At 47.2% G+C, this 21,519-nt stretch overlaps 1 protein-coding gene across 1 annotated transcript; it reads right to left on the reverse strand.

Moving 5' to 3' along the window:
• Positions 1-741: 741 nt before the first annotated feature.
• Zfp280b (zinc finger protein 280B) lies at positions 742-15,645 on the reverse strand. The gene is given in 3 exon segments (NM_001419514.1): positions 742-5,624; positions 14,524-14,584; positions 15,509-15,645. A coding segment is annotated over 1 exon segment (1,599 nt). The 5' UTR covers positions 5,570-5,624; positions 14,524-14,584; positions 15,509-15,645; the 3' UTR covers positions 742-3,970.
• Between the last annotated feature and the right edge of the window lie 5,874 nt (positions 15,646-21,519).

Raw genomic sequence — 21,519 nt, forward strand, 5'->3', positions numbered from 1 at the left:
AGTGCAGGCCAGCGGGCTCTGGCCCTCCCCTAAGCAAGCACAGCAGAGCTGGTGAGCAAACAACTCAGGTACCATCCAGGCCCAGGTTCAGGGCTTTGAGTTGGCTCGCCCCAACAATGGACCGCTGGAGCACGTGACACGGCCCAGGGCAAAAATATGGGGTCCCGGTGAGGACGCAGTATTGATGGTGTAACAGAAGCCAGGGGCCCCAAACCAGACCAAGGACTCATGGCAATGAATATTTGCAAGTAGAACTGTTTGTTTGGTCAAGAGGGTATACGGTGGGAGTTGGAGATTTAGCTCAGCGGTAGAGCGCTTGCCTAGCAAGCACAAGGCCCTGGGTTCGGTCCCCAGCTCCGAAAAAAGAAAAAAAAAAAAAAAAAAAAAAAAAAAAAAAAAGAGGGTATACGGTGTGACATACCACAGCTTCCAAGGCGGGATGTTTTGGTTTTAGGTGTTTTTTCTTTTGTTTGCTTTTTGTTTTGAATTTAGGGAAGGGAAGTTGCAAGGTTGGGGAAGTGGATACGGAGGGACAGGAGCTCAGTAGGATTGGAGTGCATAGTGTGAAATTCACAATCAATAGAAAGAAAAAAAAGTTTAACAGCCAGGGTTCAGTCCTCAGATCCCAGAGTAGGAGAACCAACCCCAAAATGTTGTCCTCTGACCTCCATACATGTGTGGTGACACAGATGCACCCACACCCCTACACACAAATCATGCACACAATAATAATAAATAAAATTAAAATTAAAGAAGACTATTAGCTTTATTGAACATATCACTTACAAGTTATAACCAATGAGGTGGTAAAAATAAACTCAGGGAGGAAAGGGGATAACATTTAAAATGTAAATATATAAAATATCCAAGAAAAAAAGAAAAATAATAAACTCAACTGCAGAAGACACAAAACAAAAATTAAACTAAAATACATGGTGCTCAAAGTAAAAACAAAAAGACACAAAAGGTTTCCACAAAATGCTTTATTCTAATTACTAGTTCTTATAAATAACTTTGGCAACATTAAAATAATAACTTTTATTTGGTAAAACAAGCAACCAACTTCACAGAGTAACAAAATAGTAATCTTGACAAATATTTAATTCATGTGTAAACAAAACAAAGTGACATTGCTTTAAAAATAGATAGAGCTGTCAATATAAAACAGAAAGCTTCCAGAGACTCAGCTCACTCTACTTCTTTGTGTTAGAGGCACAAAAATGGACTTAAGCTAGCTCACTTCTAAGACGAACCAAAGCTCTTGCTAACGATTTCTTCCTCAAGTTCTGCGACTAGGAAACTTGGCTAGATTGCAGAGAGGAGAAGAAAGCTGCAGGGAGAGGTAATTGCCTTCCAAGAGAAGGGTACATAGGGCTTCAGAAGCAGGGGACATTTCGAGTCACTCTAAAAATCTTGATAAGCTTAATAACCACAAGTGAGGTAGCAGCCATGCAGGCTTAGGGAAAGCACTGTGACAAGGGAACAGCCCGCAGCTTCTGCACAGGAGGGATCGGGAATTTACTGAGGAACGGCCAGGTCAGTCACAACAGTGCAGTACCAGGGGAGTCTGTTGGACAGCGGCAGGGGACAGGAGAAGCAGGTAGGCAGGAGCCAGAGCCCTGGGCCTCCCTTAGCAGTAAACAACAGTCTGTACTCCTTCGGAGCCTGCTTTAGTGAAACAGAAAACCACAGCTATTGGGCTGAAGACAACACAGGTCTAAGAGGGTTCTCACTTTTACCACAGACAGTACATAAGTCTGCAGACTCATTTCATAGATGATGGGATTTTCCTCCAGAACAAGGGGAACAAATACACCTCCTACATCTAAAGGAAAGGTACTCGGTCCCCAGCTCCGAAAAAAAGAAAAAAAAAAAAAAAAAAAAAAAAAAAAAAAAAAAAAAAGGTACAGGGAAAACAGAGCGTGAGAGCGTGACATGGCCAAAAAAAAAAAAAAAAAAAAAGGAAAAAAGAAATCACTGAAAAGGCCCATCAAAATAGTAAGGAGACAGATCACAGTCGATCAATGGCCATGACCTGGCGAAAACCTCTGCTCATTTTTTCATGGAATCTAGGGAAACTTCACTAAACCGAGGAAGGAAAAATGGGACAGGGACATCTAAGGAACCTGTCCCCACTGACTCTTTTGTTGTTAAGGGACAGGGTCTTGCTGGGTACCTTGGAACTCACTCAAGAGCTCAGGCTGAGTGTGAACTGCAGATCTTCCGGTCTCCCAAGAGCTCTAATTAATTACCAGTGTGTGCTACCACACCCAGCAAGATAAGGTACCTTTAAAGAAAGGATAGGGAAACTCAGAGAGTTTTTGAGACCAGTGTCTACAGCCAGCATGTACCCAGACTCCTTAAGGGATAAGCAGCAGCAGCTGGTCACCTGGGCTGGAGGTGGAGGGACAACAGGTGGCACTGGGCCAGGCTCAAGGACAGCTCTGGAGATTTACAGAAAGAGCTAATGCTACTGAAGGTGAAGACCAATCCTCAGAGGATGCTCTACAGTTCTACGAAAAGTTGTTCCTCCATAGACTAGTGACCAGCTGAGTCACTATATCACATGGGAAAAGGCAAGTCTTCATTTAGGACATAATCTCGCACACAAAAGTGCTTCAAGTAAGACCCAAGCAATATTAGTGTGATCAACTCGGGAGTTATACACCCAACAAAGGGAAATTACACAGACATTCTAGCCACCTATGAGACAAGACACAAATGGTGACTAGGGAGTTAGTTCAGTGGCAGAGCCCTTACGTGGTACATGTAAGGCCCTGGGTTTATTCCCTAGCACCAAGGGGGAAAAAAAGCACCAGGGCACCAAATGGCAAGCTTCACCCACTCCGTCCCACACATGGATTGAAGAACAAAGGCCCCACAGAGGGTTAAGTTCTAGTCACCCTGGTCTACTGTTTGTGCTATGTCCAATATCATTGGGCAAGTTCCTATTACAGCTTGAGTACAACTAAGTTCAGCCCAGGCCATAAACTGGACAGATGCCATTTTCCCAAACCTTTTCAGTTATACCTAAGGTTCAATCAACACACTTCAAACTACAAATGCCACGACTTCTTTCCTTGGGAAAGGACAACTTGCTTTACTGCTGTGGCCGTGAGGGCATGGCCAGTTCTTCAATCACAGCTAGCCAAGGCCGAACAGAGAGTGGATAACTCTAGCTACCCTAAGCATCAAGCAAAACGAGCCCGTGGTCATGGTCGTCGGCTCCCTCCCAGTCTTATACCCGCCGCTGCTGCTTCCCGTGGCGCTGAGAACGCACAGCTGTGCTTTTAATGTTTGCGAGGGCCTTTCACAAACATGGGCCTTCTACAGAATGGCTCGGCCTCCTCGGACACTCTTTTAGGTAAAGACATTCAGGCAGGATTCCTTCTTTGGCTTCAAGACTGAAAGGGACGTGTGGCTGTCCACTTGCCCATGCTATACCACTTAAGATGGCTCTCAAAAAAGAAGAATTGGTCTCTCTCCCTCCTACAGCAAGCGCAGACTGCGTAAGGATCTTCAGGGAGAGGTGAGGCCTTGTGAGCCCCCCAAACTCCAAAAAGAGCTCTCAAACTGAGGGTTACATGAAATACTAATAAATAGGTTTAGCCTGCCTTCCACTCACGAGGACACAGACACAGACATCTTCCTGGTGTGAAGCCAGACACTTAAGGTGAAACCCAGATGTATTTTAAGTAGCACTCGCTGCTCACTCGGAAAACGCTGTAGCTGCGGAATGGGGTGGGAGAGCACTTGCTTGTTCTTTGTGAAGCCGTGGTCGAGCGCCAGCACTAAGTGAGAACAAGAGAAACCCTCAAACACTAAACAAGCAAACCCTGTGTTATCGCAAAATTAAAGATAAACAGATCTGTTCGTCAGTGCATCGTCCTGGGGGCCAGCCAGCGACTAGCCGACGTGCGGGTCTGTAGTCTTCTCTCTCTGAAGGGTCTGTGTTCTGACCCGGTTAGCGTTAATGGGGCTTCTGGGAAAGTCTGCCTTGAGATCTGGGGCAAGATGGCTCCCAGTCGGTTGTGCTCACGGTGATTGACGCAACTTCCACAGACTCCGCCTCCACAGGCTTCACTGACACCTGAATCACCACCTTCGTCTCGGGAGGCAGCCCTTCCAGCTGCTTGGGCTTCCTGAACATCTGGTGGCACTGGGTCTTGTGCTCCATTTTCTCCTTAAAGGTTAGAAACTGCAGCCGGCACTTGGAGCACTGGTGGCCGTTGCGTTCCCAGTGGCCCCGGCAGTGGCACATGTACGGCATCCCCGTTCTGAAGATCTTCAGACAGAAGGGACACAGCAGGTTCTTCGTGTTCACGTGGCACTTGGTAAAATGTGTCTCCACGTCAGCAAAGACCGACGACCTGTACTTGCAGACCTGGCACACGTAGGGCATCTCCCCGGGCTTGTGGTTGTCCTTCATGTGCTCTAAAAGGACCTGCTCTGTTTCAAATGACAACTCACAGATTTTGCAGACCACACAAGGGTCTGGCGCTGTGTGCACACGGTCGATGTGGCACTCCAGCTGGAACGGGGACGCAAACAGCCGGTGGCAGCGCAGACAGGTGGTGTGGCTCTCCCAGGCCTCGTCACTCCCCTGCCTCTCCAGCTCCAGGTGATGTTTGGTGTGGTTCATAAACTTCACATTTTTTAGCGCTTTCGAGCAGCTGGGGCATTTAAAGGTTGTGTGGGTCTTCTGTTCCGGCTTGCCTTCCCCCTTATACTGTCCGTAATAAAAGTCACTAAGCAACAGAGTCAAACTTCCCTTCTTGGGATCAAAAGTCTCTGGACTTGCTAGACTCGAGAAGTCTGTGTCCACCGACCCACTGTCCTGGCGAGGGTGGACAGGGTCCCCTGACAGAGGCGCCCCGTTCACAAAAAGGTTCAGTGATTTGGGAGCCTCAAGGGAAGGCGTCCTCTGCTGCGCATTCGAGGTATGGAAAGGACCCGAAGGGGGCAAGGCTGAAGAGAGCTCTTCTACAATCTCGATGCTACGTTCAGGCCTCTGTGGGTTTATGGAAAAATGGCACTTCGATACATACAGACTTTCATTCAAACCTCCTCCTGAGCACGCTGCCCTTGCTGGGCCACTCTCTGAGCTGGAGAGCGTAGCCAGAGGTGAACAGCACTTTGAAGAGCTACTAGGCACAACTTGTGAATTACTTTTATAATCAGACTCGGACAAAGGCTCGATAATGATAGGACTGTCTGTTGATCTTGACTCCGCTGGAGACACCGGCAAGACGATCGCTGCCTCTGATGTGGGGGCGGCCGGAGGTGAGGGCTGCAGTCTTTGAGTAGTGGTCTCTCTAAGTCGGTCATGCTTTCTTTTTAACCGTGAACCTGGGGTGACTCTGTTCAAGATGTTCGAGTTGGCTGGCTGTGAGGTTGAAGTCACGCCGACAAAGATGAGCTCAGCGTCCTCCTTTACATTCTCCACCCCCACAAAGATCAGCTCGGCGTCCTCCGAGTCGTCCTCATCGAGGACTTGGATGGGTTCTTGGGAGCGTGGCTGTGGTTCTGGGTCTGACTCGTCATCGTCCACCACGTACGGCTGCTCCATTTCTACTATGCTTCCCGACGAGTGTGGCCAGCACTTGCTCCACACACACTGCCACCTGAGTGCAAACACACACACATCAGTGAGCACAGGAAAAGGACTTAGTTTTCTCAGAAAAGACTTTGAGGTGGTTATAAACATCAAGGACACTCAGTCAGTGCCACCCCCATTCTATCCCAACCTCCAAGGCCCAGACCTGGGCAGGAGGCACACCCATTAGCTCTGTTGCCTACTGTGACCCAGGACTCTCACCCAGCATCACCTAGTCAAGCAGCCTTGCAAACCCAGGCAGGAGCTCCACCAGTAAGCTCTCCTTGGTGAGCCTTCTCACCCCACCTGCCTCCTCTCAGTCCCTACCCTCCAGACCCAGGCCCAACCAAGCCAAATCTGCCTTCGCTTGTAGTGAACCCAGGGCCTTTACCTCATGCCACGCACCCAGGTCCAGGTGGTGCTGCACCTCCAAGCTATCAGCCTAGGCCTACTGTGTGCTCTTCTGCTGAGTCTGACCAAGTCCCCACACACCTGCAGCCCTCCAGGCCCAGCCCAACCAGGAGCCACACAAGATGACTTTCTTGGTCTTCACCAAAGCATTCTCACCCCACCCTCCTTCACACAGGTCAGCAGTGAACTGGAGCTACCCCAGTCACTCCAGCCAACGATCTACGATGAGCATCTGAAGGACTAGTTGTGCTCTCTCCTACCTGACTTGAAATCATGAGCTCAGACAAGAGCAAAAGCAGCATCAAACTTCTCCTCAACATCAGACACACAAAGACACAAACCCAGATGTTTGAGTCCCACTAGACAACAGTGTAGAAGACGGAGACCTTATGTGCCCTCAAGACCAGCAGTCCCATGCAAGTGTTCTCTACAGGGAATTGCCGTGACTAAACTCAGGACACAGAATTTAACAGAACATTATAAACAATCACAGAATTCAACAAATCCAAAGAGGACCCAAGCAAACACCTCAAGGAACGTAAGGAGGATAAACCAAGGAAATGCCTTCTGAGCCCGGCAGTAATGGCGCACGCCCTTAGCCCCAGCCCTTGGGGACCAGAAGTAGGTGGGACTCTGAATTTGAGGTTCATAGTGAATTCCAAGAAAGCTAGAGCTACGTAATAAGACTCGATCTCAGAGAATTAAAAGAAAAAATGTGGTTCAACCAATTACTACTGGTGCTCTGAAAAACTGCAGACATAAATCAGCAAATTCTGAAGATCTCCAAGAAAGCCATTTTAATACAGCCTTCAAACCAGCATTATCTTTTACTCAATTATATTTTTTATTTACTGCCAAGGAATAGTCTCAGCTTGGAGAGGGGTACTGAGGAAGGGACGTCCAGAAGCAACGAAAACAAACGACTTGAGTCAAATCGTAGATTGAAGCTGGTGGCTTATATTCTGCTCAAGACAGCTTTCTAAGGGGTTGGGGATTTAGCTCAGTGGTAGAGTGCTTGCCTAGCAAGCGCAAGGCCCTGGGTTCGGTCCCCAGCTCCAAAAAAAAAAAAAAAAAAAAAAAAAAAAAAAAAAAAAAAAAAAGAAAAAAAAAAGAAGACAGCTTTCTAGCCTTCTCTCTCCCCGCTCCCACTTCCTCCCCTGTGTGCGTGCGTGTGTGTGTGTGTGTGTGTGTGTGTGTGCGTGTGCATGTGTGCGTGCGTGCGTGTATGGGTGCACATTCTGATCAAGACAGTTCTCCAAGCAGTTCTCTCCTGCTATTCTATAGAACCCTCTGGCCAGTTCAACGTCCGCAGATCGTAGCCCAGTCTGTTATTTTCTACACCAATCCATTCATTTACTTCAGGTTCCTTCTGATTTTCCCATGAGTCAGCATCCCATGACTCCAGACCTTAATTCTTATGAGACAGCAAACATTTCCTTTTAATACTGCAAAAAATACAGAGATCTGCCTGCCTCTGTTAAGCACGGATAAGCCAGCCGGGTGAGACCCCTTGCTGAAATTACCATTTCTACGTCACCTGGGCCTGAACTTGCTGTCTCCCAGGCTGACCTTGAACTCAGGAATCTGCCTGCCTTTCTATCTTTCTGACAAGCTGGTTCCTTTAGATTCGAGAATAATTCATATTGCATTTTTCATTTTTTTGCATAGTTGAGAAACTATGTATTCTCAAACTCATGTTTTTAGAGTTCTTTTCTCCAGCCTTAAGGGCCGTCTTGAAAGTCCCAGCATTTACCATTTTGCAGACACATCAGCCACACCTTCGCCTCCCTGACATTGCTGTCTCTGGTTATCATGGAGTCATTATTGTTAACAGGGAGGGCATTCCATAAAGAAGGACTGTAAAATATATACACTATTATACAGGGCCACATTGGCTGGCCCTGTCCCAGGGGCAGGAATCATGTCGTTCTGTCCCCACCAAGGAAACGCTGGACCCAGCAATTTACTTATTTTGTGTGGGTGTCTATGTGGCACATGGCTCTGGAAACTGAGCACAGACGGTCTCAGGCGGCACCAGTGTACACCTTTACTCCAAGCCATCTCACCAGGACCAACATAATCCTATCTATAAAATTAAACTAACATCTAGATACATAACATGCATGATATTTTAATTTGAATATTAGTTCTTTAGCTGTGTAAGATCATTTATTTCTATAAACGCCTTGGAAGTTAACTGAAAAATATATTCTAAGCATAAGAAAAACTGCCTTTCTCCCACGGCTACTTACACATTCTATTTCCAACACCGATAAAAGAGTGTAAAGCAGGCCCAAATGAAATGAATTAGAAAACACTGTTCTTTGGAGTCAACAGACTGATTTATTTTGCAATCAACCCCAGTTTGTCTCAACCCAAGCACTACTGACTTTCAGAACCGGGCACCTCTTCTGTGGGAGCTTCTAAGTACCTGGCAGATGTTTAGAAACACCCCCAACTTCTGCCCATTGACCACAAGCCACAACTCCCAAGCCGCGGCTCTAGGAACTGCCATACATTCAGTGGGAGAACCCCAGCCCGAATCCAGTCGTGTTCTCAGGGCCTTGAACATTTTTAATGGCATTCTATAGCCCCCATAGGGAATGACACTCTATAGCCCCCATAGGGAATGATGGCCTTGTTGGAGGAAGTGTGTCACTGGGGGCGGGCTCTGAGGCGTCAGACACTCGAGCCGGGACCAGCGTCATTCTCTTCCTGCTGCCTGCAGATCTGATGTAGAGCTCTCAGCTAGCTCTCCAGCTCCACGTCTCTTTGCACACTGCCATGCTTCCTGACACGACAATAATGTACTAAACCTCTGAACCAGCTCCAAATAAATGTTGTCCTTCATAAGAGTTGTGGTCCGGGCTGGAGAGGTCAGAGCTGGTCAGCGGCTAAGAGCACTGGCTGCTCTTCCAAAGAACCCAGGTTCAATTCCCAGCGACCACAGGGCAGCTCACAACTGTCTGTAACTCGAGTTCTGACTCCCTCACACAGACATACGCAAAGGCCAAATACCAACAACATCAAAACTGAATGCATACATGCATACATGCATACATGCATACATACATACATACACACACGTTGCCATGGTCATGGTGTCTCATCACAGCAATTAAAACCATAACTAAGACAACAAACAAAAATCAAAATGACTGCCATTCTTTCTGATGTGACAAATATGAGAAGATAACTTCAGAACTAAATGGCCATCAGGATTATGTAAAACAAAACAAAACAAAACAAATTTTGCAGCCCCCCAATGTTTATTATATTGAGGATTTACATAAGACCCTAAAAAGCACGATACCTGAAATCTAGCTTAGATGATGATTTTGCCACACAGAAGTTCTAATGGAGGGTTGGGGATTTAGCTCAGTGGTAGAGCGCTTGCCTAGCAAGCGCAAGGCCCTGGGTTTGGTCCCCAGCTCGGGGGGGGGGGGGGGGGGGGGGGAGCCAGAAGTTCTAATGGCTCCACCAGAAAACTTTCAGAGCAAGCACTTTTAGCAAAGGAGCACAATATAAATTAAAAATTAAAATTAAAAACATTAAAAACTCTATAAAATTAAGAGTAAAAATCTTTGAAAGCTATTTAAAAATACAGGGGTGTTTTTTTTTGTTTTGTTTTGTTTTGTTGTTTCCTAAAGTTTAAACAGAGGCACCCTGCTACATGGGTGAACAATACTTCCTCTAGAATTCAGGGTTTATTAAATGAAAAATCTTTTTTTTTTTTTCTTGGTTCTTTTTTTCGGAGCTGGGGACCGAACCCAGGGCCTTGCGCTTCCTAGGTAAGCGCTCTACCACTGAGCTAAATCCCCAGCCCCTAAATGAAAAATCTTAATCCTAGGGGTAGGAACATCCTGTGTTACTGATGTGGGAAACTCCCGGGCCTCCCCAAACAACACAGGCTACACAGGTTACTGCCCTTGCCTGATTGTTTACCACGGCTAATATGGTAAGGGTTATCTATTACTGAGGTGACCCCACAGTGTGGAAGCAGGACACACAAAAACCATGCTGAAACCCACAGGCTGGAGGCTGTCTTTCTGATGGTCGCTCTCGCTGCTGCTGGAAGGCACTACCCAGGCCACTGGAGAAGGCCTTCCTGGGTTTGTCTAGTGCACACTCTCATGCCGCAGTACTAAGCCGCCAGATGAGATACCTACTGCTTCCACAATGGTATCCACGTAACAATGACATGGACACCAGTTCTACAAGACGCCAATTCATGCCTGGAATTGTCAACCTGGTCAAGACAAGGGTTGGGGAAGTCACAAGCCCTAGGAGGGAACCTCCTGTGGTTCTTCTAAATACTCATCCACCTTCCAAACACTGGTATTTATACCTGTGGATTAATGTTATTCAGGGTTTGGTAAAGAAGCTGCCTCTTGCAGTAGGCAAGTCAGTGCAGACTCCTAACTGCACCCTCCGAGTGGAAGCTTCAAGCCTTAGGCTGTTCTTCCAGGCATTTTGTCATAGCATCTACAAATGCTAACACAGCAACCCAGTTAAAAACTGGGCAAAGGGCTGGAGAGATGGCTCAGCGGTTAAGAGCACCCGACTGCTCTTCCAGAGGTCATGAGTTCAATTCCCAGCAACCACATGGTGGCTCACAACCATCTGTAAAGAGATCCGATGCCCTCTTCTGGTGTGTCTGAAGACAGCTACAGTGTACTTATATATAATAAATGAATAAATCTTTAAAAAAATTATTAAAAAAAAAAACTGGGCAAAAGATTTTAATTTAATCGACGTTCTCAAATGACAATGTACTAGTCAAAAAAGTATATGAAATGGTGTTCAACATCACAAATACCAGAGAAATGCAAATTACAATTACTAGCTATCACCTCACAGCAACTACAACAGCTATTTCAAGTTTAGAAAGGGGAAGTAGCTGTCAGCAAGGGCGCTGGATTCCTCAGGCTGTGCGACTGTAAAATGATACAACTGGTGGGGAAACGGAATAGGAAAAATGGGGAAAATGTTTTAAAGAACTGTCTGTCATATGAACCAGCAGCCTAGAGATGCTGACACACTTTTTCTGCATCCATGGAGATAGATCACGCAGATAGTCACTGAAAATGGCTCAGAAGAAACTACCTCCCTGACAGTGGATACACTATAACTAGATGGTTCCCATGGCTTCCTTGTCAAGACAGACTATGGCCAACATGCCTTCTTGATAAAAGCCCTACAGAAAGCAGGACTAGCGCGAACGCAGTACAACACAGTCAGAGCTATATATGAGAAGCCCACAGCCAGCATCATCCTAAATGGATGGAGAGAAAGTGGCAGCCAATCCCACCAAAGGAGGTCAGGATGGGGACAGGGAGGACCATACTTCCCACCCTTCTCGGAGCAGGAGCCCCAAGGCATAAGGAAGCAGCAAGGGTACAAATAGGAAATCAGGACATCAAGCAACTGCTACCAGCGGAGGACATTTTAAGTCTTCTTTCCAGCTTGCTGGGACTATACTCATAGCTGGGATCCAAGTGTGGTGCCGAGCATTAGAATACGGGTCTTAAAGGCAAAATCCGGATTCTGCTGTCTCTGTAGCTGAGGGGAGGGGTGCTTTGTGCAAGCAAGCAGTTTAATAGAAACTAAGATATCAGTTAGCCGAAGGGAGAGATTTCACATAAGCAGACAGCTTAACAGAGGCCAAGATAAGTTAGCTGGGGTATCCTGACCTTGGGCTCCTACCCAAGAATAATTAATATTCACACAGATCAAATTCTAGTCAATTCTAAAATGGCCTCAGGGAGAATACAAGATGGAGGTACTGCTGTCTCACCCTGTCACATCGTCATGGGCACACACCCATCAATAATGGGTCAAAGAAAAGAAACAGGGCTGGAGAGATGGCTCAGTGGTTAGAGCACTGACTGCTCTTCCAGAGGTCCTGAGTTCAATTCCCAGCAACCACATAGTGGCTCACAGCCATCTGTAATGGGATCCGATGCCCTCTTCTGGCCTGCAGGTGTACATGCAGACAGAACACTACACCTAAACAATGAAAGACATCTACAATGAAAACCTTAAGCCTCTAAAAAAGACAAAGACACTAGAAAGTGAGTTGTAAAGACATCGCACGCTCATGCTTACGGATTATTCAGAATTAATATTCTGAAAATGACTTTCACTAAAAGCCACTTATAAACTCAATGCAATTAACATTCCCATCTCATTCTTCACATAGAGAAAAAAAATCCTAAGATTAATACAGAACCACAAAAGACACCAGAGAGCAAAAACAATCCTGAAAAACCAAACAGCGCTGAAGAATTTACTGCACCAGATCTTAAGATGCATCTCATGCAGACGTGGCCCACGCCTTTAATCTCAGCACTCAGGAGGCAGAGGGGGGTCTGTGAGCCCAGCCTGGTCTACCAGTGAGTTCCAGGACAGCCAGGACTATGTAGAGACCACTCTCAAAAATAAGTAAACAAACCAACAGGGATGTTCCAAAGCCACAGTCATAAAACCAATAAGGACCTGGCACAGCCAGCCACGTAGCCCAGTGGAACAAACTCAAGAGACCCAGACGTGAGCACACGCATTCAGCCACTTACGATTTGACAACAGAACCAATCGTTAAGCTGAAGGGAAGAAAGGACTTCAATACATGGTGGTGGGAAACCTGGATGTCCACACACAAAGAGTGTAACTGACAAAAGCTGACTCCAGGGGACTCCAGACAAGAGACCTAAATGTGCAACACTGGACTGCCACAAGAAAGCAGGCAGTGCCTTCCAGGATCTAGGGGTAGGGAAAGACAATCTGAACAGGGATCCATTTCCCCAAGAATGAAGCCAAGGACCAACGAGTGGAGCTTCATAAACATAAACAGGTGTCCCACAGCCAGGGAAACGATTAACTCAGGAGGCCACAGGGCCACCTCTAACGGACACACAACTATAGAGGGTTCATTTCTAGAATATATAAAGAACGCAAAAAACGCTGAGTCAAAGGGGTGGGGGGATTAAAAAGTGGATTTGGGCCCTGAACAGACAATTCTCAACAAAATAAAAATGGCTAAGAAATGTCTCAAAATCTCAAAAACTGGTCACTGTCCCTAGCTATTAGGGACAACAAGAACTTCTGGAGAGCATGTGGGGTAAAAGGGAGCCCTCAACCACTGTTGGCAGGGTTTGAAATTAACCCAGCCGCTCTGAAAATCAGTGTGGAGAAATCTCAAAAAGCTGAGACTAAATCTACCACATGACCCAGCCACACCTCCTCGGCAAAGGACGCCTACTTCTTTACTTCAAAGATAACTGCTCAGCTGTACTCTCGGCTACCTGATCCACAATGGGAAGGAAATGGGAAACAACCCAGATGTCCAAGGGACAGATAATGAAAATGTTGCCCATAGAAAAACCCAGAGAAATACAAACAGAAACTCAAAGTCTCCCAACCAAAAAAAAAAAAAAAAAAAAAAAAAAGTCCAGGTCCAGATGTATTCAGTGCAGAATCCTACCAGATTTTCCAAGAAATTAGCCCTCCTATTACCCACACAGCTATCAAACTTCTCCAATATGGCTCCCTGGCCACCTCCATGTCAGGAGATGCTGATGTGGAACAGGGAAACCTCCCAAGTTCTTAACCCTTCCCCGGGGAAGAACAGCAGATGACCAGGCCCGAAGACATTCAGGCAGCAACATTCAGACTTAACAGGTTGTGTCTATATACAAGGGAGGTCCGTGGGAGGGCCTGGAGGGAGGAAATGGCATAATTATATTGTAATCTCAAAAAATAAAAAATTATTCCAGGAAAAAAAAAGAAATATTGCACACACACAAAAGGTAAGAGCGAGCACCTTGCCCTGATAGTGTTTCCTGATACATCAAACTGACCCTAAGGTAATATTAATAAGGCCTTAGATTCTTGAGGGGAACAAAAGAACCCGGAAATCGGGCTACACCACATCACTTGGGAAGGGAATGTTGCAGACTAGGAGTTCAAGGTAATCCTCAGCTACATAAACCAGCCCAGGCTATGAAGAGGCAGGGAGGGAACGAATTCAGTGTAACATTTTACTGCATTAGCAGAATCTCAGGAAATACGTATCAACTCATTTGCACCTCCCACTGCGGATTTTTGATTCAAGAAAAGGGAAGTCGGCGTCACGGAGCATCCACGGTGTCTACTTTTTCCTTTTCAAGGCTTCAGGTAAAAAGAGTACATCTACCACTTCCTTCCTCTTTGAGGAAGCAACTTGGCAAGTTCCAGAATTCCTTCCAGAATTCTGGCCTGAACTTGTCTTACCCATTCAGATTCCTGGAAGAAATTCCAAAACACTAATGCTTATTTGTCTGTTTTCGAGACAGGGTCTCACTATGTAGCCTTGACTGTCCTGGAACTACCCCTGTAGACCAGGCTAGCCCCGAACTCACAGAGACTCGCCTGCCTCTGCCTTCCGCCATCACTCGCGCGCGGTAACGTTTTATTTTTAATCACAGGAGCAAACAGAAGTCAGAAAATGAAGAAGAGAGACCGCTTTTTTCTCTTACCGTAGATGTACACGGTAACTTTTAACAACTCCAGAGAGTCCAAGAGCTGAAAGTCACATCCCTGGGGTAAACAGACAGAAGGAGAAAAAAAAATTCTTAAGATTTAGTTATATTTTACCTGTAAAAAATTTTACTCTACCTCACTACCTAACAGTTGTTTACTTCCTCGTTTTCTGTTTTGTTTGCTTTGATACAAAACAGCCTTCTGTCTCCACTAAACCAAGTACTGGGCATGAGGTCACCACAACCGGTTCGTCCAGTACTGGGAAATGAGTCAGGGGCTCTGTCCTAGGCAAGCGGGCACTCTACCAACTAAGCTACTCCCTCAACCCTGTCGTCTGGATGGTTATTACAAGCATCTTATATGCTACCTTCCAAAACCGTATCTCAGTAAACCAAACAACGCAGCCCACAGAGCACTGCTTAAAGCAAAACTAGCGAGCTGGGGCACCCCCCCCTCGAGAGCTGCACTGGGGTTCAAAGAGGCATATAGCCAATAAAATAAGCAAGACATTGCTGTATGGAAAGGGAGCAGATAAATGTTATTTTTTTAAAGCCTCCAAGGGCCTGCTGATCTCCAAACTGGGAGTGGGGCTTCATTCACAAAGCCGGCGTCCGTCTGTCTCTACTTTTTTGAATGGGTCTCACGATGTGGTCCTCCCTCCTCCCTAGTGGTGGCGACAGATTCCAGGCAGGCGTCGGCGAGCCCTGTAGCAGGTCTGCAGCCTCCAGGACTTTAGGTGAGCTAAGCGCCACAGGGTCCCTCGGCGATGGGAAAGGCATTTAAGGGGCGCAGGCCCAGTCCCGGGATGGGGGAGCTCCTGAGAGAGGAGGGCGCACGTGTGTGCCCGGGACTGCCAGGAGGGGGTCCTCGGGCTCCCGGCCTACCCACGCTTGCTTCCCAGGGACACGCAGAAGGCCTTCACCCGGTGTCCCCTCCCGGTCGCTCCCGCAGAGGTCACCAGCGCCACGCCCCTGTCCTTACCTCCCCGCTGGCGTACCCGAGCCTCCCCGGACGCCCCGGCCCGCGAGGCGCTGCGCGGGAAGCCCAGCACTACGACCTCCGGGGCCCTGCCGCTCCAACGGCAAAGCCCCGGCCGGCGCGCACTAGCCCACGGCGACCTGTGATTGGCTGCCAAGGGCGGACGCGAGGTCAGCGGCGCGCGCGTAGCGCCGATCTGATTGGTTCCCAAGGCCCCCTGGGAGCGGTCTCTTACTCGGGCACCCCTGGTGACTACCGGGGGCGGAGGGGCCGAGCTGGGACGGACCAGGCAGTGATGACACACACCCCTGAGATCTTGGACCTGCGAGATTTGGAAACCAAAGCCGGGCTTTTCCTTCGTTCCAGCATTCCCTTGGGGAAGAGGTGGGGGAGGGGGAGGGGGTCGAGGCAGGAGGATTATTGCTTGTTAGACGTGGCTGCGTAGTGAGAGCCTGTTCTCTAAAAAGAAAGGGGGTGGAGGTGGGAGTGGGGGTGGGAAGGATGGGAGGGGCATAGATAAGAAAGAAAGAAAGAAAGAAAAAAATAGAGCTTACGGCCAGCCGGGGCCCAGGGCCAGGGATGGTTCCCAGTCCTTTAGGAAACCGCTTGCCCACCTGTCATACAGTTATGCCAACTTCTAAAGTGTGTACCTTTTGCATAAGCACGCAAGCTGGCCCCTCGCACTTAGAAAACGACCTAGCTACTGGGTTTGAAAGCATCTTAAAGCTGCCTCTGGGACCAATCCAGCTCAGGCTGCCACTGTTTTTAATCTGGAAGGAAACTCAGAACAGATGCCCGGGTTCTTTTTGTTTGTTTAGGATTTGTTTTTGTTGTTTTTGTTATTTAAAAAAAATCAGAAGATGAATGTCTTTTTTGGACCAGGCCCAAATTACATGAAATTCAAATTTCAGTATTCAGTTTTGGAACACAACATGCTTAATTTTTTACTTCTTGCCTATGCTTGTTTTCTTTTCTTTTTTTTTTTAAGATTTTATTTTATGTGAGTATACTGTCGCTGTCTTCATGCACACCAGAAGAGGGCATCAGATCCCATTACAGATGGTTGTGAGCCACCATGTGGTTGCTGGGAATTGAACTCAGGATCTCTAGGAAGAGCAGTCAGCGCTCTTAACCACTGAGCCATCTCTCCAGCCCCTATGCTTGTTTTCCTACTACACCAGGAAAAAATTATTACCAGAGACGGTCTGACTATCTGGCCCTTTAAAAGTTTGGGCCTGCGCTGGATTGCTAGGTAAAAAAAGCACTTAGTGCATAGACCTGTCAACCTGAGTTCTAGCCCTAGATCCCACAGTGGAAACCGGCAAATCCGCCAGGTGTGGTGGTGCTCGGCTTTAATCCCATAATCAGGAGGCTACGCGTAGGCAGATCTCTGGGCTCAAAAATAAAAAAGTTTCCCAATGAACTCCGCACATGCACACACATTCTCTCATACACTCACGTGCGTATGCATGCACACATCAAATACATACCATAATAAATAACTTTTTTTTCAAAGAGAAAAGTTTGCTATGGTGGTTTGAATAGGAATGACCACAGAGACTCCTGTGTTTGAATGCGTGGCCCTCAGGGAGCAGCACTATTAGGTGTGGCCCTCGTTGGAGTGGGTGTGGCCTCGTTGGAGGAGGTGTGTGGCTTGTGGAGGCGGACTTTGAGGTCTTAGAAGCTCAGGTCTGGCCAGGGTGTCCCAGTTGCTACTTCTGCTGCCTGTGGATGGAGATGTAGAACTCTTCGGCTTCTTCTCCAGTGCCATGCCTGCACGCTGTCATGCTTCAAGCTATGATGACAATGGACTAGACCTCTGAACCTGTAAAGCAGCCCTATGGTCCTTAGGGTTTTACTGCTGCGACAAGACACCATGACTAAGGCAACTCTTATAAGGACAACATTTAATTGGGACTGGCCTACAGGTCCAGAGGTTCAGTCCATTATCATCAAGGTAGGAGCATGGCAGCGTCAAGGCAGGCATGGTGCAGGAGGAGGTAAGAGTTCTCCGCTTCTACATCCTCATCGGAAGGAAGCCAGGGACAGACTGAGCATCCTCAGGCAGCTAGGAAGAGCGTCTCCAAGCCCACTCCCACAATGGCACACTTCCTCCAACAGGGCCACACCTCCTAATAGTGCCACTCCCCCCTGGGCCAAGCATATGCAAACCATCATAGTATGTGTTTATGGTATATATGTGTATGTGTGTGCCTGTACCTGTGTGTACACGTGCATGCCTGTGAAGACCAGACATCAACGTCTTCCTCATAGGGTTTTTTTTTTTTAGGTTTTTTTTGGGGGGGTGTTGTCGTTTTTTGGGGGGGTTGTTGTTTTGGGTTTTTATTTTGAGACAGGGTCTTACTGACCTGGAACTCAGTAGAACCAGCTGGCCTTGAACTCTCGGAGATCTGCCTGCCTCTGCCTCCTGAGTGGTGGGGTTAAAGGGGTGTGCCGCTATGCCCTTTTTTTTTTTAATTTGTGTGTATTTTTTTTATTTTTGAAATTATAATATAATTATTTCCTTCTTCCCTTTCTTTCCTTCAAACCCTTCCACACCCCTCCTGAACAAGAATTTTGAACATTGAATTTTCATGGCTTTTCCCCCTTAACTGTTGTTACATACACATATGTATACGCATATGTATTCCTAACTATAACCAGCTCAGTCTGAATGATGTTGCTTCTATGCATATGTTGTCAGAGCTGACCATTCCCTGTTGGATAACCAGTTCCTTGACCTTACTATTTGAGACAAGGCTTTTCACAAGCTCGGGCCCACCGACTAGTTAGACTAACTCGCTGATCAGTGAGCTACCTGGATTCTTCTGCCTCCCAGTCCCCCATGCAAGGTAAATGCCATGGTTGCTGTGGTGCATTATTTAGGGAATGAAGGAAATGAAAAAGACGTCTCTGTTATGGTCAATTCATGCAAATGCAACAAGAAATCTAAGTCAGCGGCCTAGAAAAGATGGCGGCCGGGTGGTTTCGAGCACAGTGCCTGCCCGTCTAGCATGGGTTCTGTTCCCATCACGCAAATGGAGGCTTATGAAATATCTCCAACCGCAGTTCCAGGACGTCTGACACCAGGCATGCACATGATGCATAGACAGCCAAATGCTCACACACATAAAAATACTTTAAACTCATAGATAAGTCAGGCACAAGCCATCTAGAGTTTTGAGACACATCATAAAAGAACTGTGTGAGCTGAATAGAATTCAAACACTTAGCAGCTTTACAGGAGATAAAGTATGGATGGGATTCTCCTGTCCTCGAGGGACACCTGAAGCCAGTTTCATGTTTCCAGCAAAGACAACTGCTTATGGTTTTTGTAAGAGAGATTTTTGGAAAATCGCTAATAGGTTTTCGACCACGGCTCTGCTGTACTTTATTTCCCTGAGAATTTCAGAGACGCCAGTAGCTCGTTCACTCCCGCCATCATTCCAGATTCTAAATGACCGTCTTCCCCGAGAGAGGCTAGCAGTTAAGGTGACAGCTCCTGTTCCTACTTGCTTTGTGAGGCGAAAGTCTTCCCTTCTACCCTTTTCAGACTCTTTGCACGGTGCACGGCCCAGAGTATACACCGTCTTCCAGGGGCAGTAGGCAGTGGGACAACCTGAAAGGGTGTTGAAACCAGGAGCATACCTCTGATGAAGCCTGCTAGCTTGGCTGTAACTCATGCCTGCCAGCCATCCCATATTGCTAACACAGGCGGAGCTTGGAGCTTAACTGTAGACACGGGAGAAGAGTTTGGCCCAGAGCAAGGTCAGGTTGACCATATATTCGAGGATTATTATTGTTATTACTGGAAGTTCCCCAACCGTAGCCTTCACTCAGAGCCAAGCAAGATAGAGGGCAGCTTGAACTGTTATGTCTAAACTACTGAGAAAACTTGGAAAAGGGCCGACTGCTTGGTTTAATTCAAGGGACTGAGGTGCATATTTACGTATCAAAGAGACCTGGCGCACCCTGCCCCCAACCCTGATCTTTCCCTGATCTGTTCCCTATACAACAAGACATTTTGGTTTCTTGATCTCTCTCCTCTCTCTTTCTCTCTCCCTACCCCCACCCCCATGGTGACTTCCCTGGCCTCGGTCCTTGGGGCCAGTGAACTTGTCTAAAAGCAGCTCTCCAATAATACCCTTCAGTGTACCCTTCACTCTCCAGCCCAGGGCCTGGACTGCCCTTCCCCCAGAGGCTCTACCCTCTATTATGCTCTCCCCCCACCCGCCTTTCTCTCTCTCTGCCTTCCTAATGCTCCTTTTGCACCTTTGACCTCCTGGCCTCAGTTCTTACTTCTTCTCTCTCTCTTCCCCTTTTCCCACATGATTCATCATTTTGACCACTCTGGGCTCTCCCAGATGTGTCTGCCTCTGGCTATCTGCTCTCCCATGCCTCCATCATGAACTGTCTCCTCCACCAAACCTAGGAGCAGTCGTGTCCTTTCCTTTCCCATCTCCACCCCCTCCCCCGCCCCGCAACATCCCGGCTTTCCACAATCACAGACATCCTAACCAGCTGTACAGCTACAAAATGGGTGGATGCCCATTCTACATTTTAACTCCCTGCCAGCTCTCCTCCCAGTTTCCAGCCCGACTCCTTCAACCATTTCTCCCAACTGTTCCTCCCCCAGTTCCCCAACAGTCTGACTAAACAGTCCCATCTCCCAGTGTTCCCAATACCAGCAGCTCCAAACTACAACTGTCCTAGCCTGTCTGCTCAACACAGCTTCTCCTGGCTCAACTGACGCCTAAGGATATCTTCTGCATCAGCCGCCTTCTCTTTTCACTCTGCTAGCCCAACCTTTCTCAGCCTCAGCTGGCCTCATATCCGATCCTGTTTCCCAGAGATCCTAGAGGCAACCAACACTGAAGGTCAAAACAGTTCTTCTAACAGCTAAAATTCCTTAAAGGGATGGCTGACTAGCAATGGGGGTGGGATGGGGTGGGGTGGGGGGCTGGGGGGCGGCCCTTTAAAGGGCCAGGCGCACGAGATAAATCACAGTACACGCAGGTGTGGATGTTTTTTCTGGGAACTTTGAATCACCCAAGGTGGAAAAAAAATCTGCCAACCAAGTCCAGAGATGTTTCCTGTATTAGTCACGAATTTCTAGAAGAACTGAAGTGAACTGGTAGAATGAATGAGGATATGTAACCAGCCCCTTAGCAGAGCCCCCTCGCCCCCCCAGTTCTTAACACAACTGACTCCATGATGGAAGGTACCATTCAGGCCATAAAACTCAGCACACAGACAGCACCACCTCCCGAAACGAGTACAAAGACCGAACCCATCAAAATCCATAGTTCTGGGAAAGTCTCTAAATATGATAACCTTGACTTGTGACTTCTGCAGATCCGTGTCTGGCTAACTGCTCTTGTTAACTTAAGTATGTCAGCCCAGAACTTGGTGTTTGTCCTTAAAGTTCACCCTAAGAAAGGCTCAGGGATGGCCAGGGATCCTGAGCACCCCATGTAGCTGCTGACCAGCTGATAAAGACCTTTAATTGACTTGAAAAGTCAGGGACTTTTTAACATCTGTTTAATGACGTTATCAATCATGTCCACATAGTGAATACCCCTCAACATATATATAATTTATTTATATATTACATATTGCGTTTATGATAGATATAGTTTACACATAATACACACAGGTAATTTATTAAATCATGTTATATTGAAGTAGTAAAACCAGCTGTCTTGCATCTGAGAGGCTGAGAACTGGGTGGCTGTTCCGACCATGAAACCCAATAAGGTACTGAAAGCCTGGAGGGGTTTTGAGAGCTGCTGTCCTTCAGCAAAGATAGAGTCTAGAAATGACAGTTCTTATATTACCAACGAGTCAACCGAGTGACAGCGCATGACCATGCAGAGTGTTCTCCATCTTGTATCCTCTCTGGGAACGTTTCAGGTTTGTTTAGATTTTGATCCCCCTCGAAGGAGAATCTCATGGAAAAATTGCTCAACTCTGTTCTAGTAACCCAGAGATGACTCAGCTAACTTAAATTCCGT

The sequence above is a fragment of the Rattus norvegicus genome, chromosome 20 (assembly GCF_021556685.1).
Source record: "Rattus norvegicus strain SHRSP/BbbUtx chromosome 20, alternate assembly SHRSP_T2T, whole genome shotgun sequence".
NCBI classification, from domain to species: domain Eukaryota; kingdom Metazoa; phylum Chordata; class Mammalia; order Rodentia; family Muridae; genus Rattus; species Rattus norvegicus.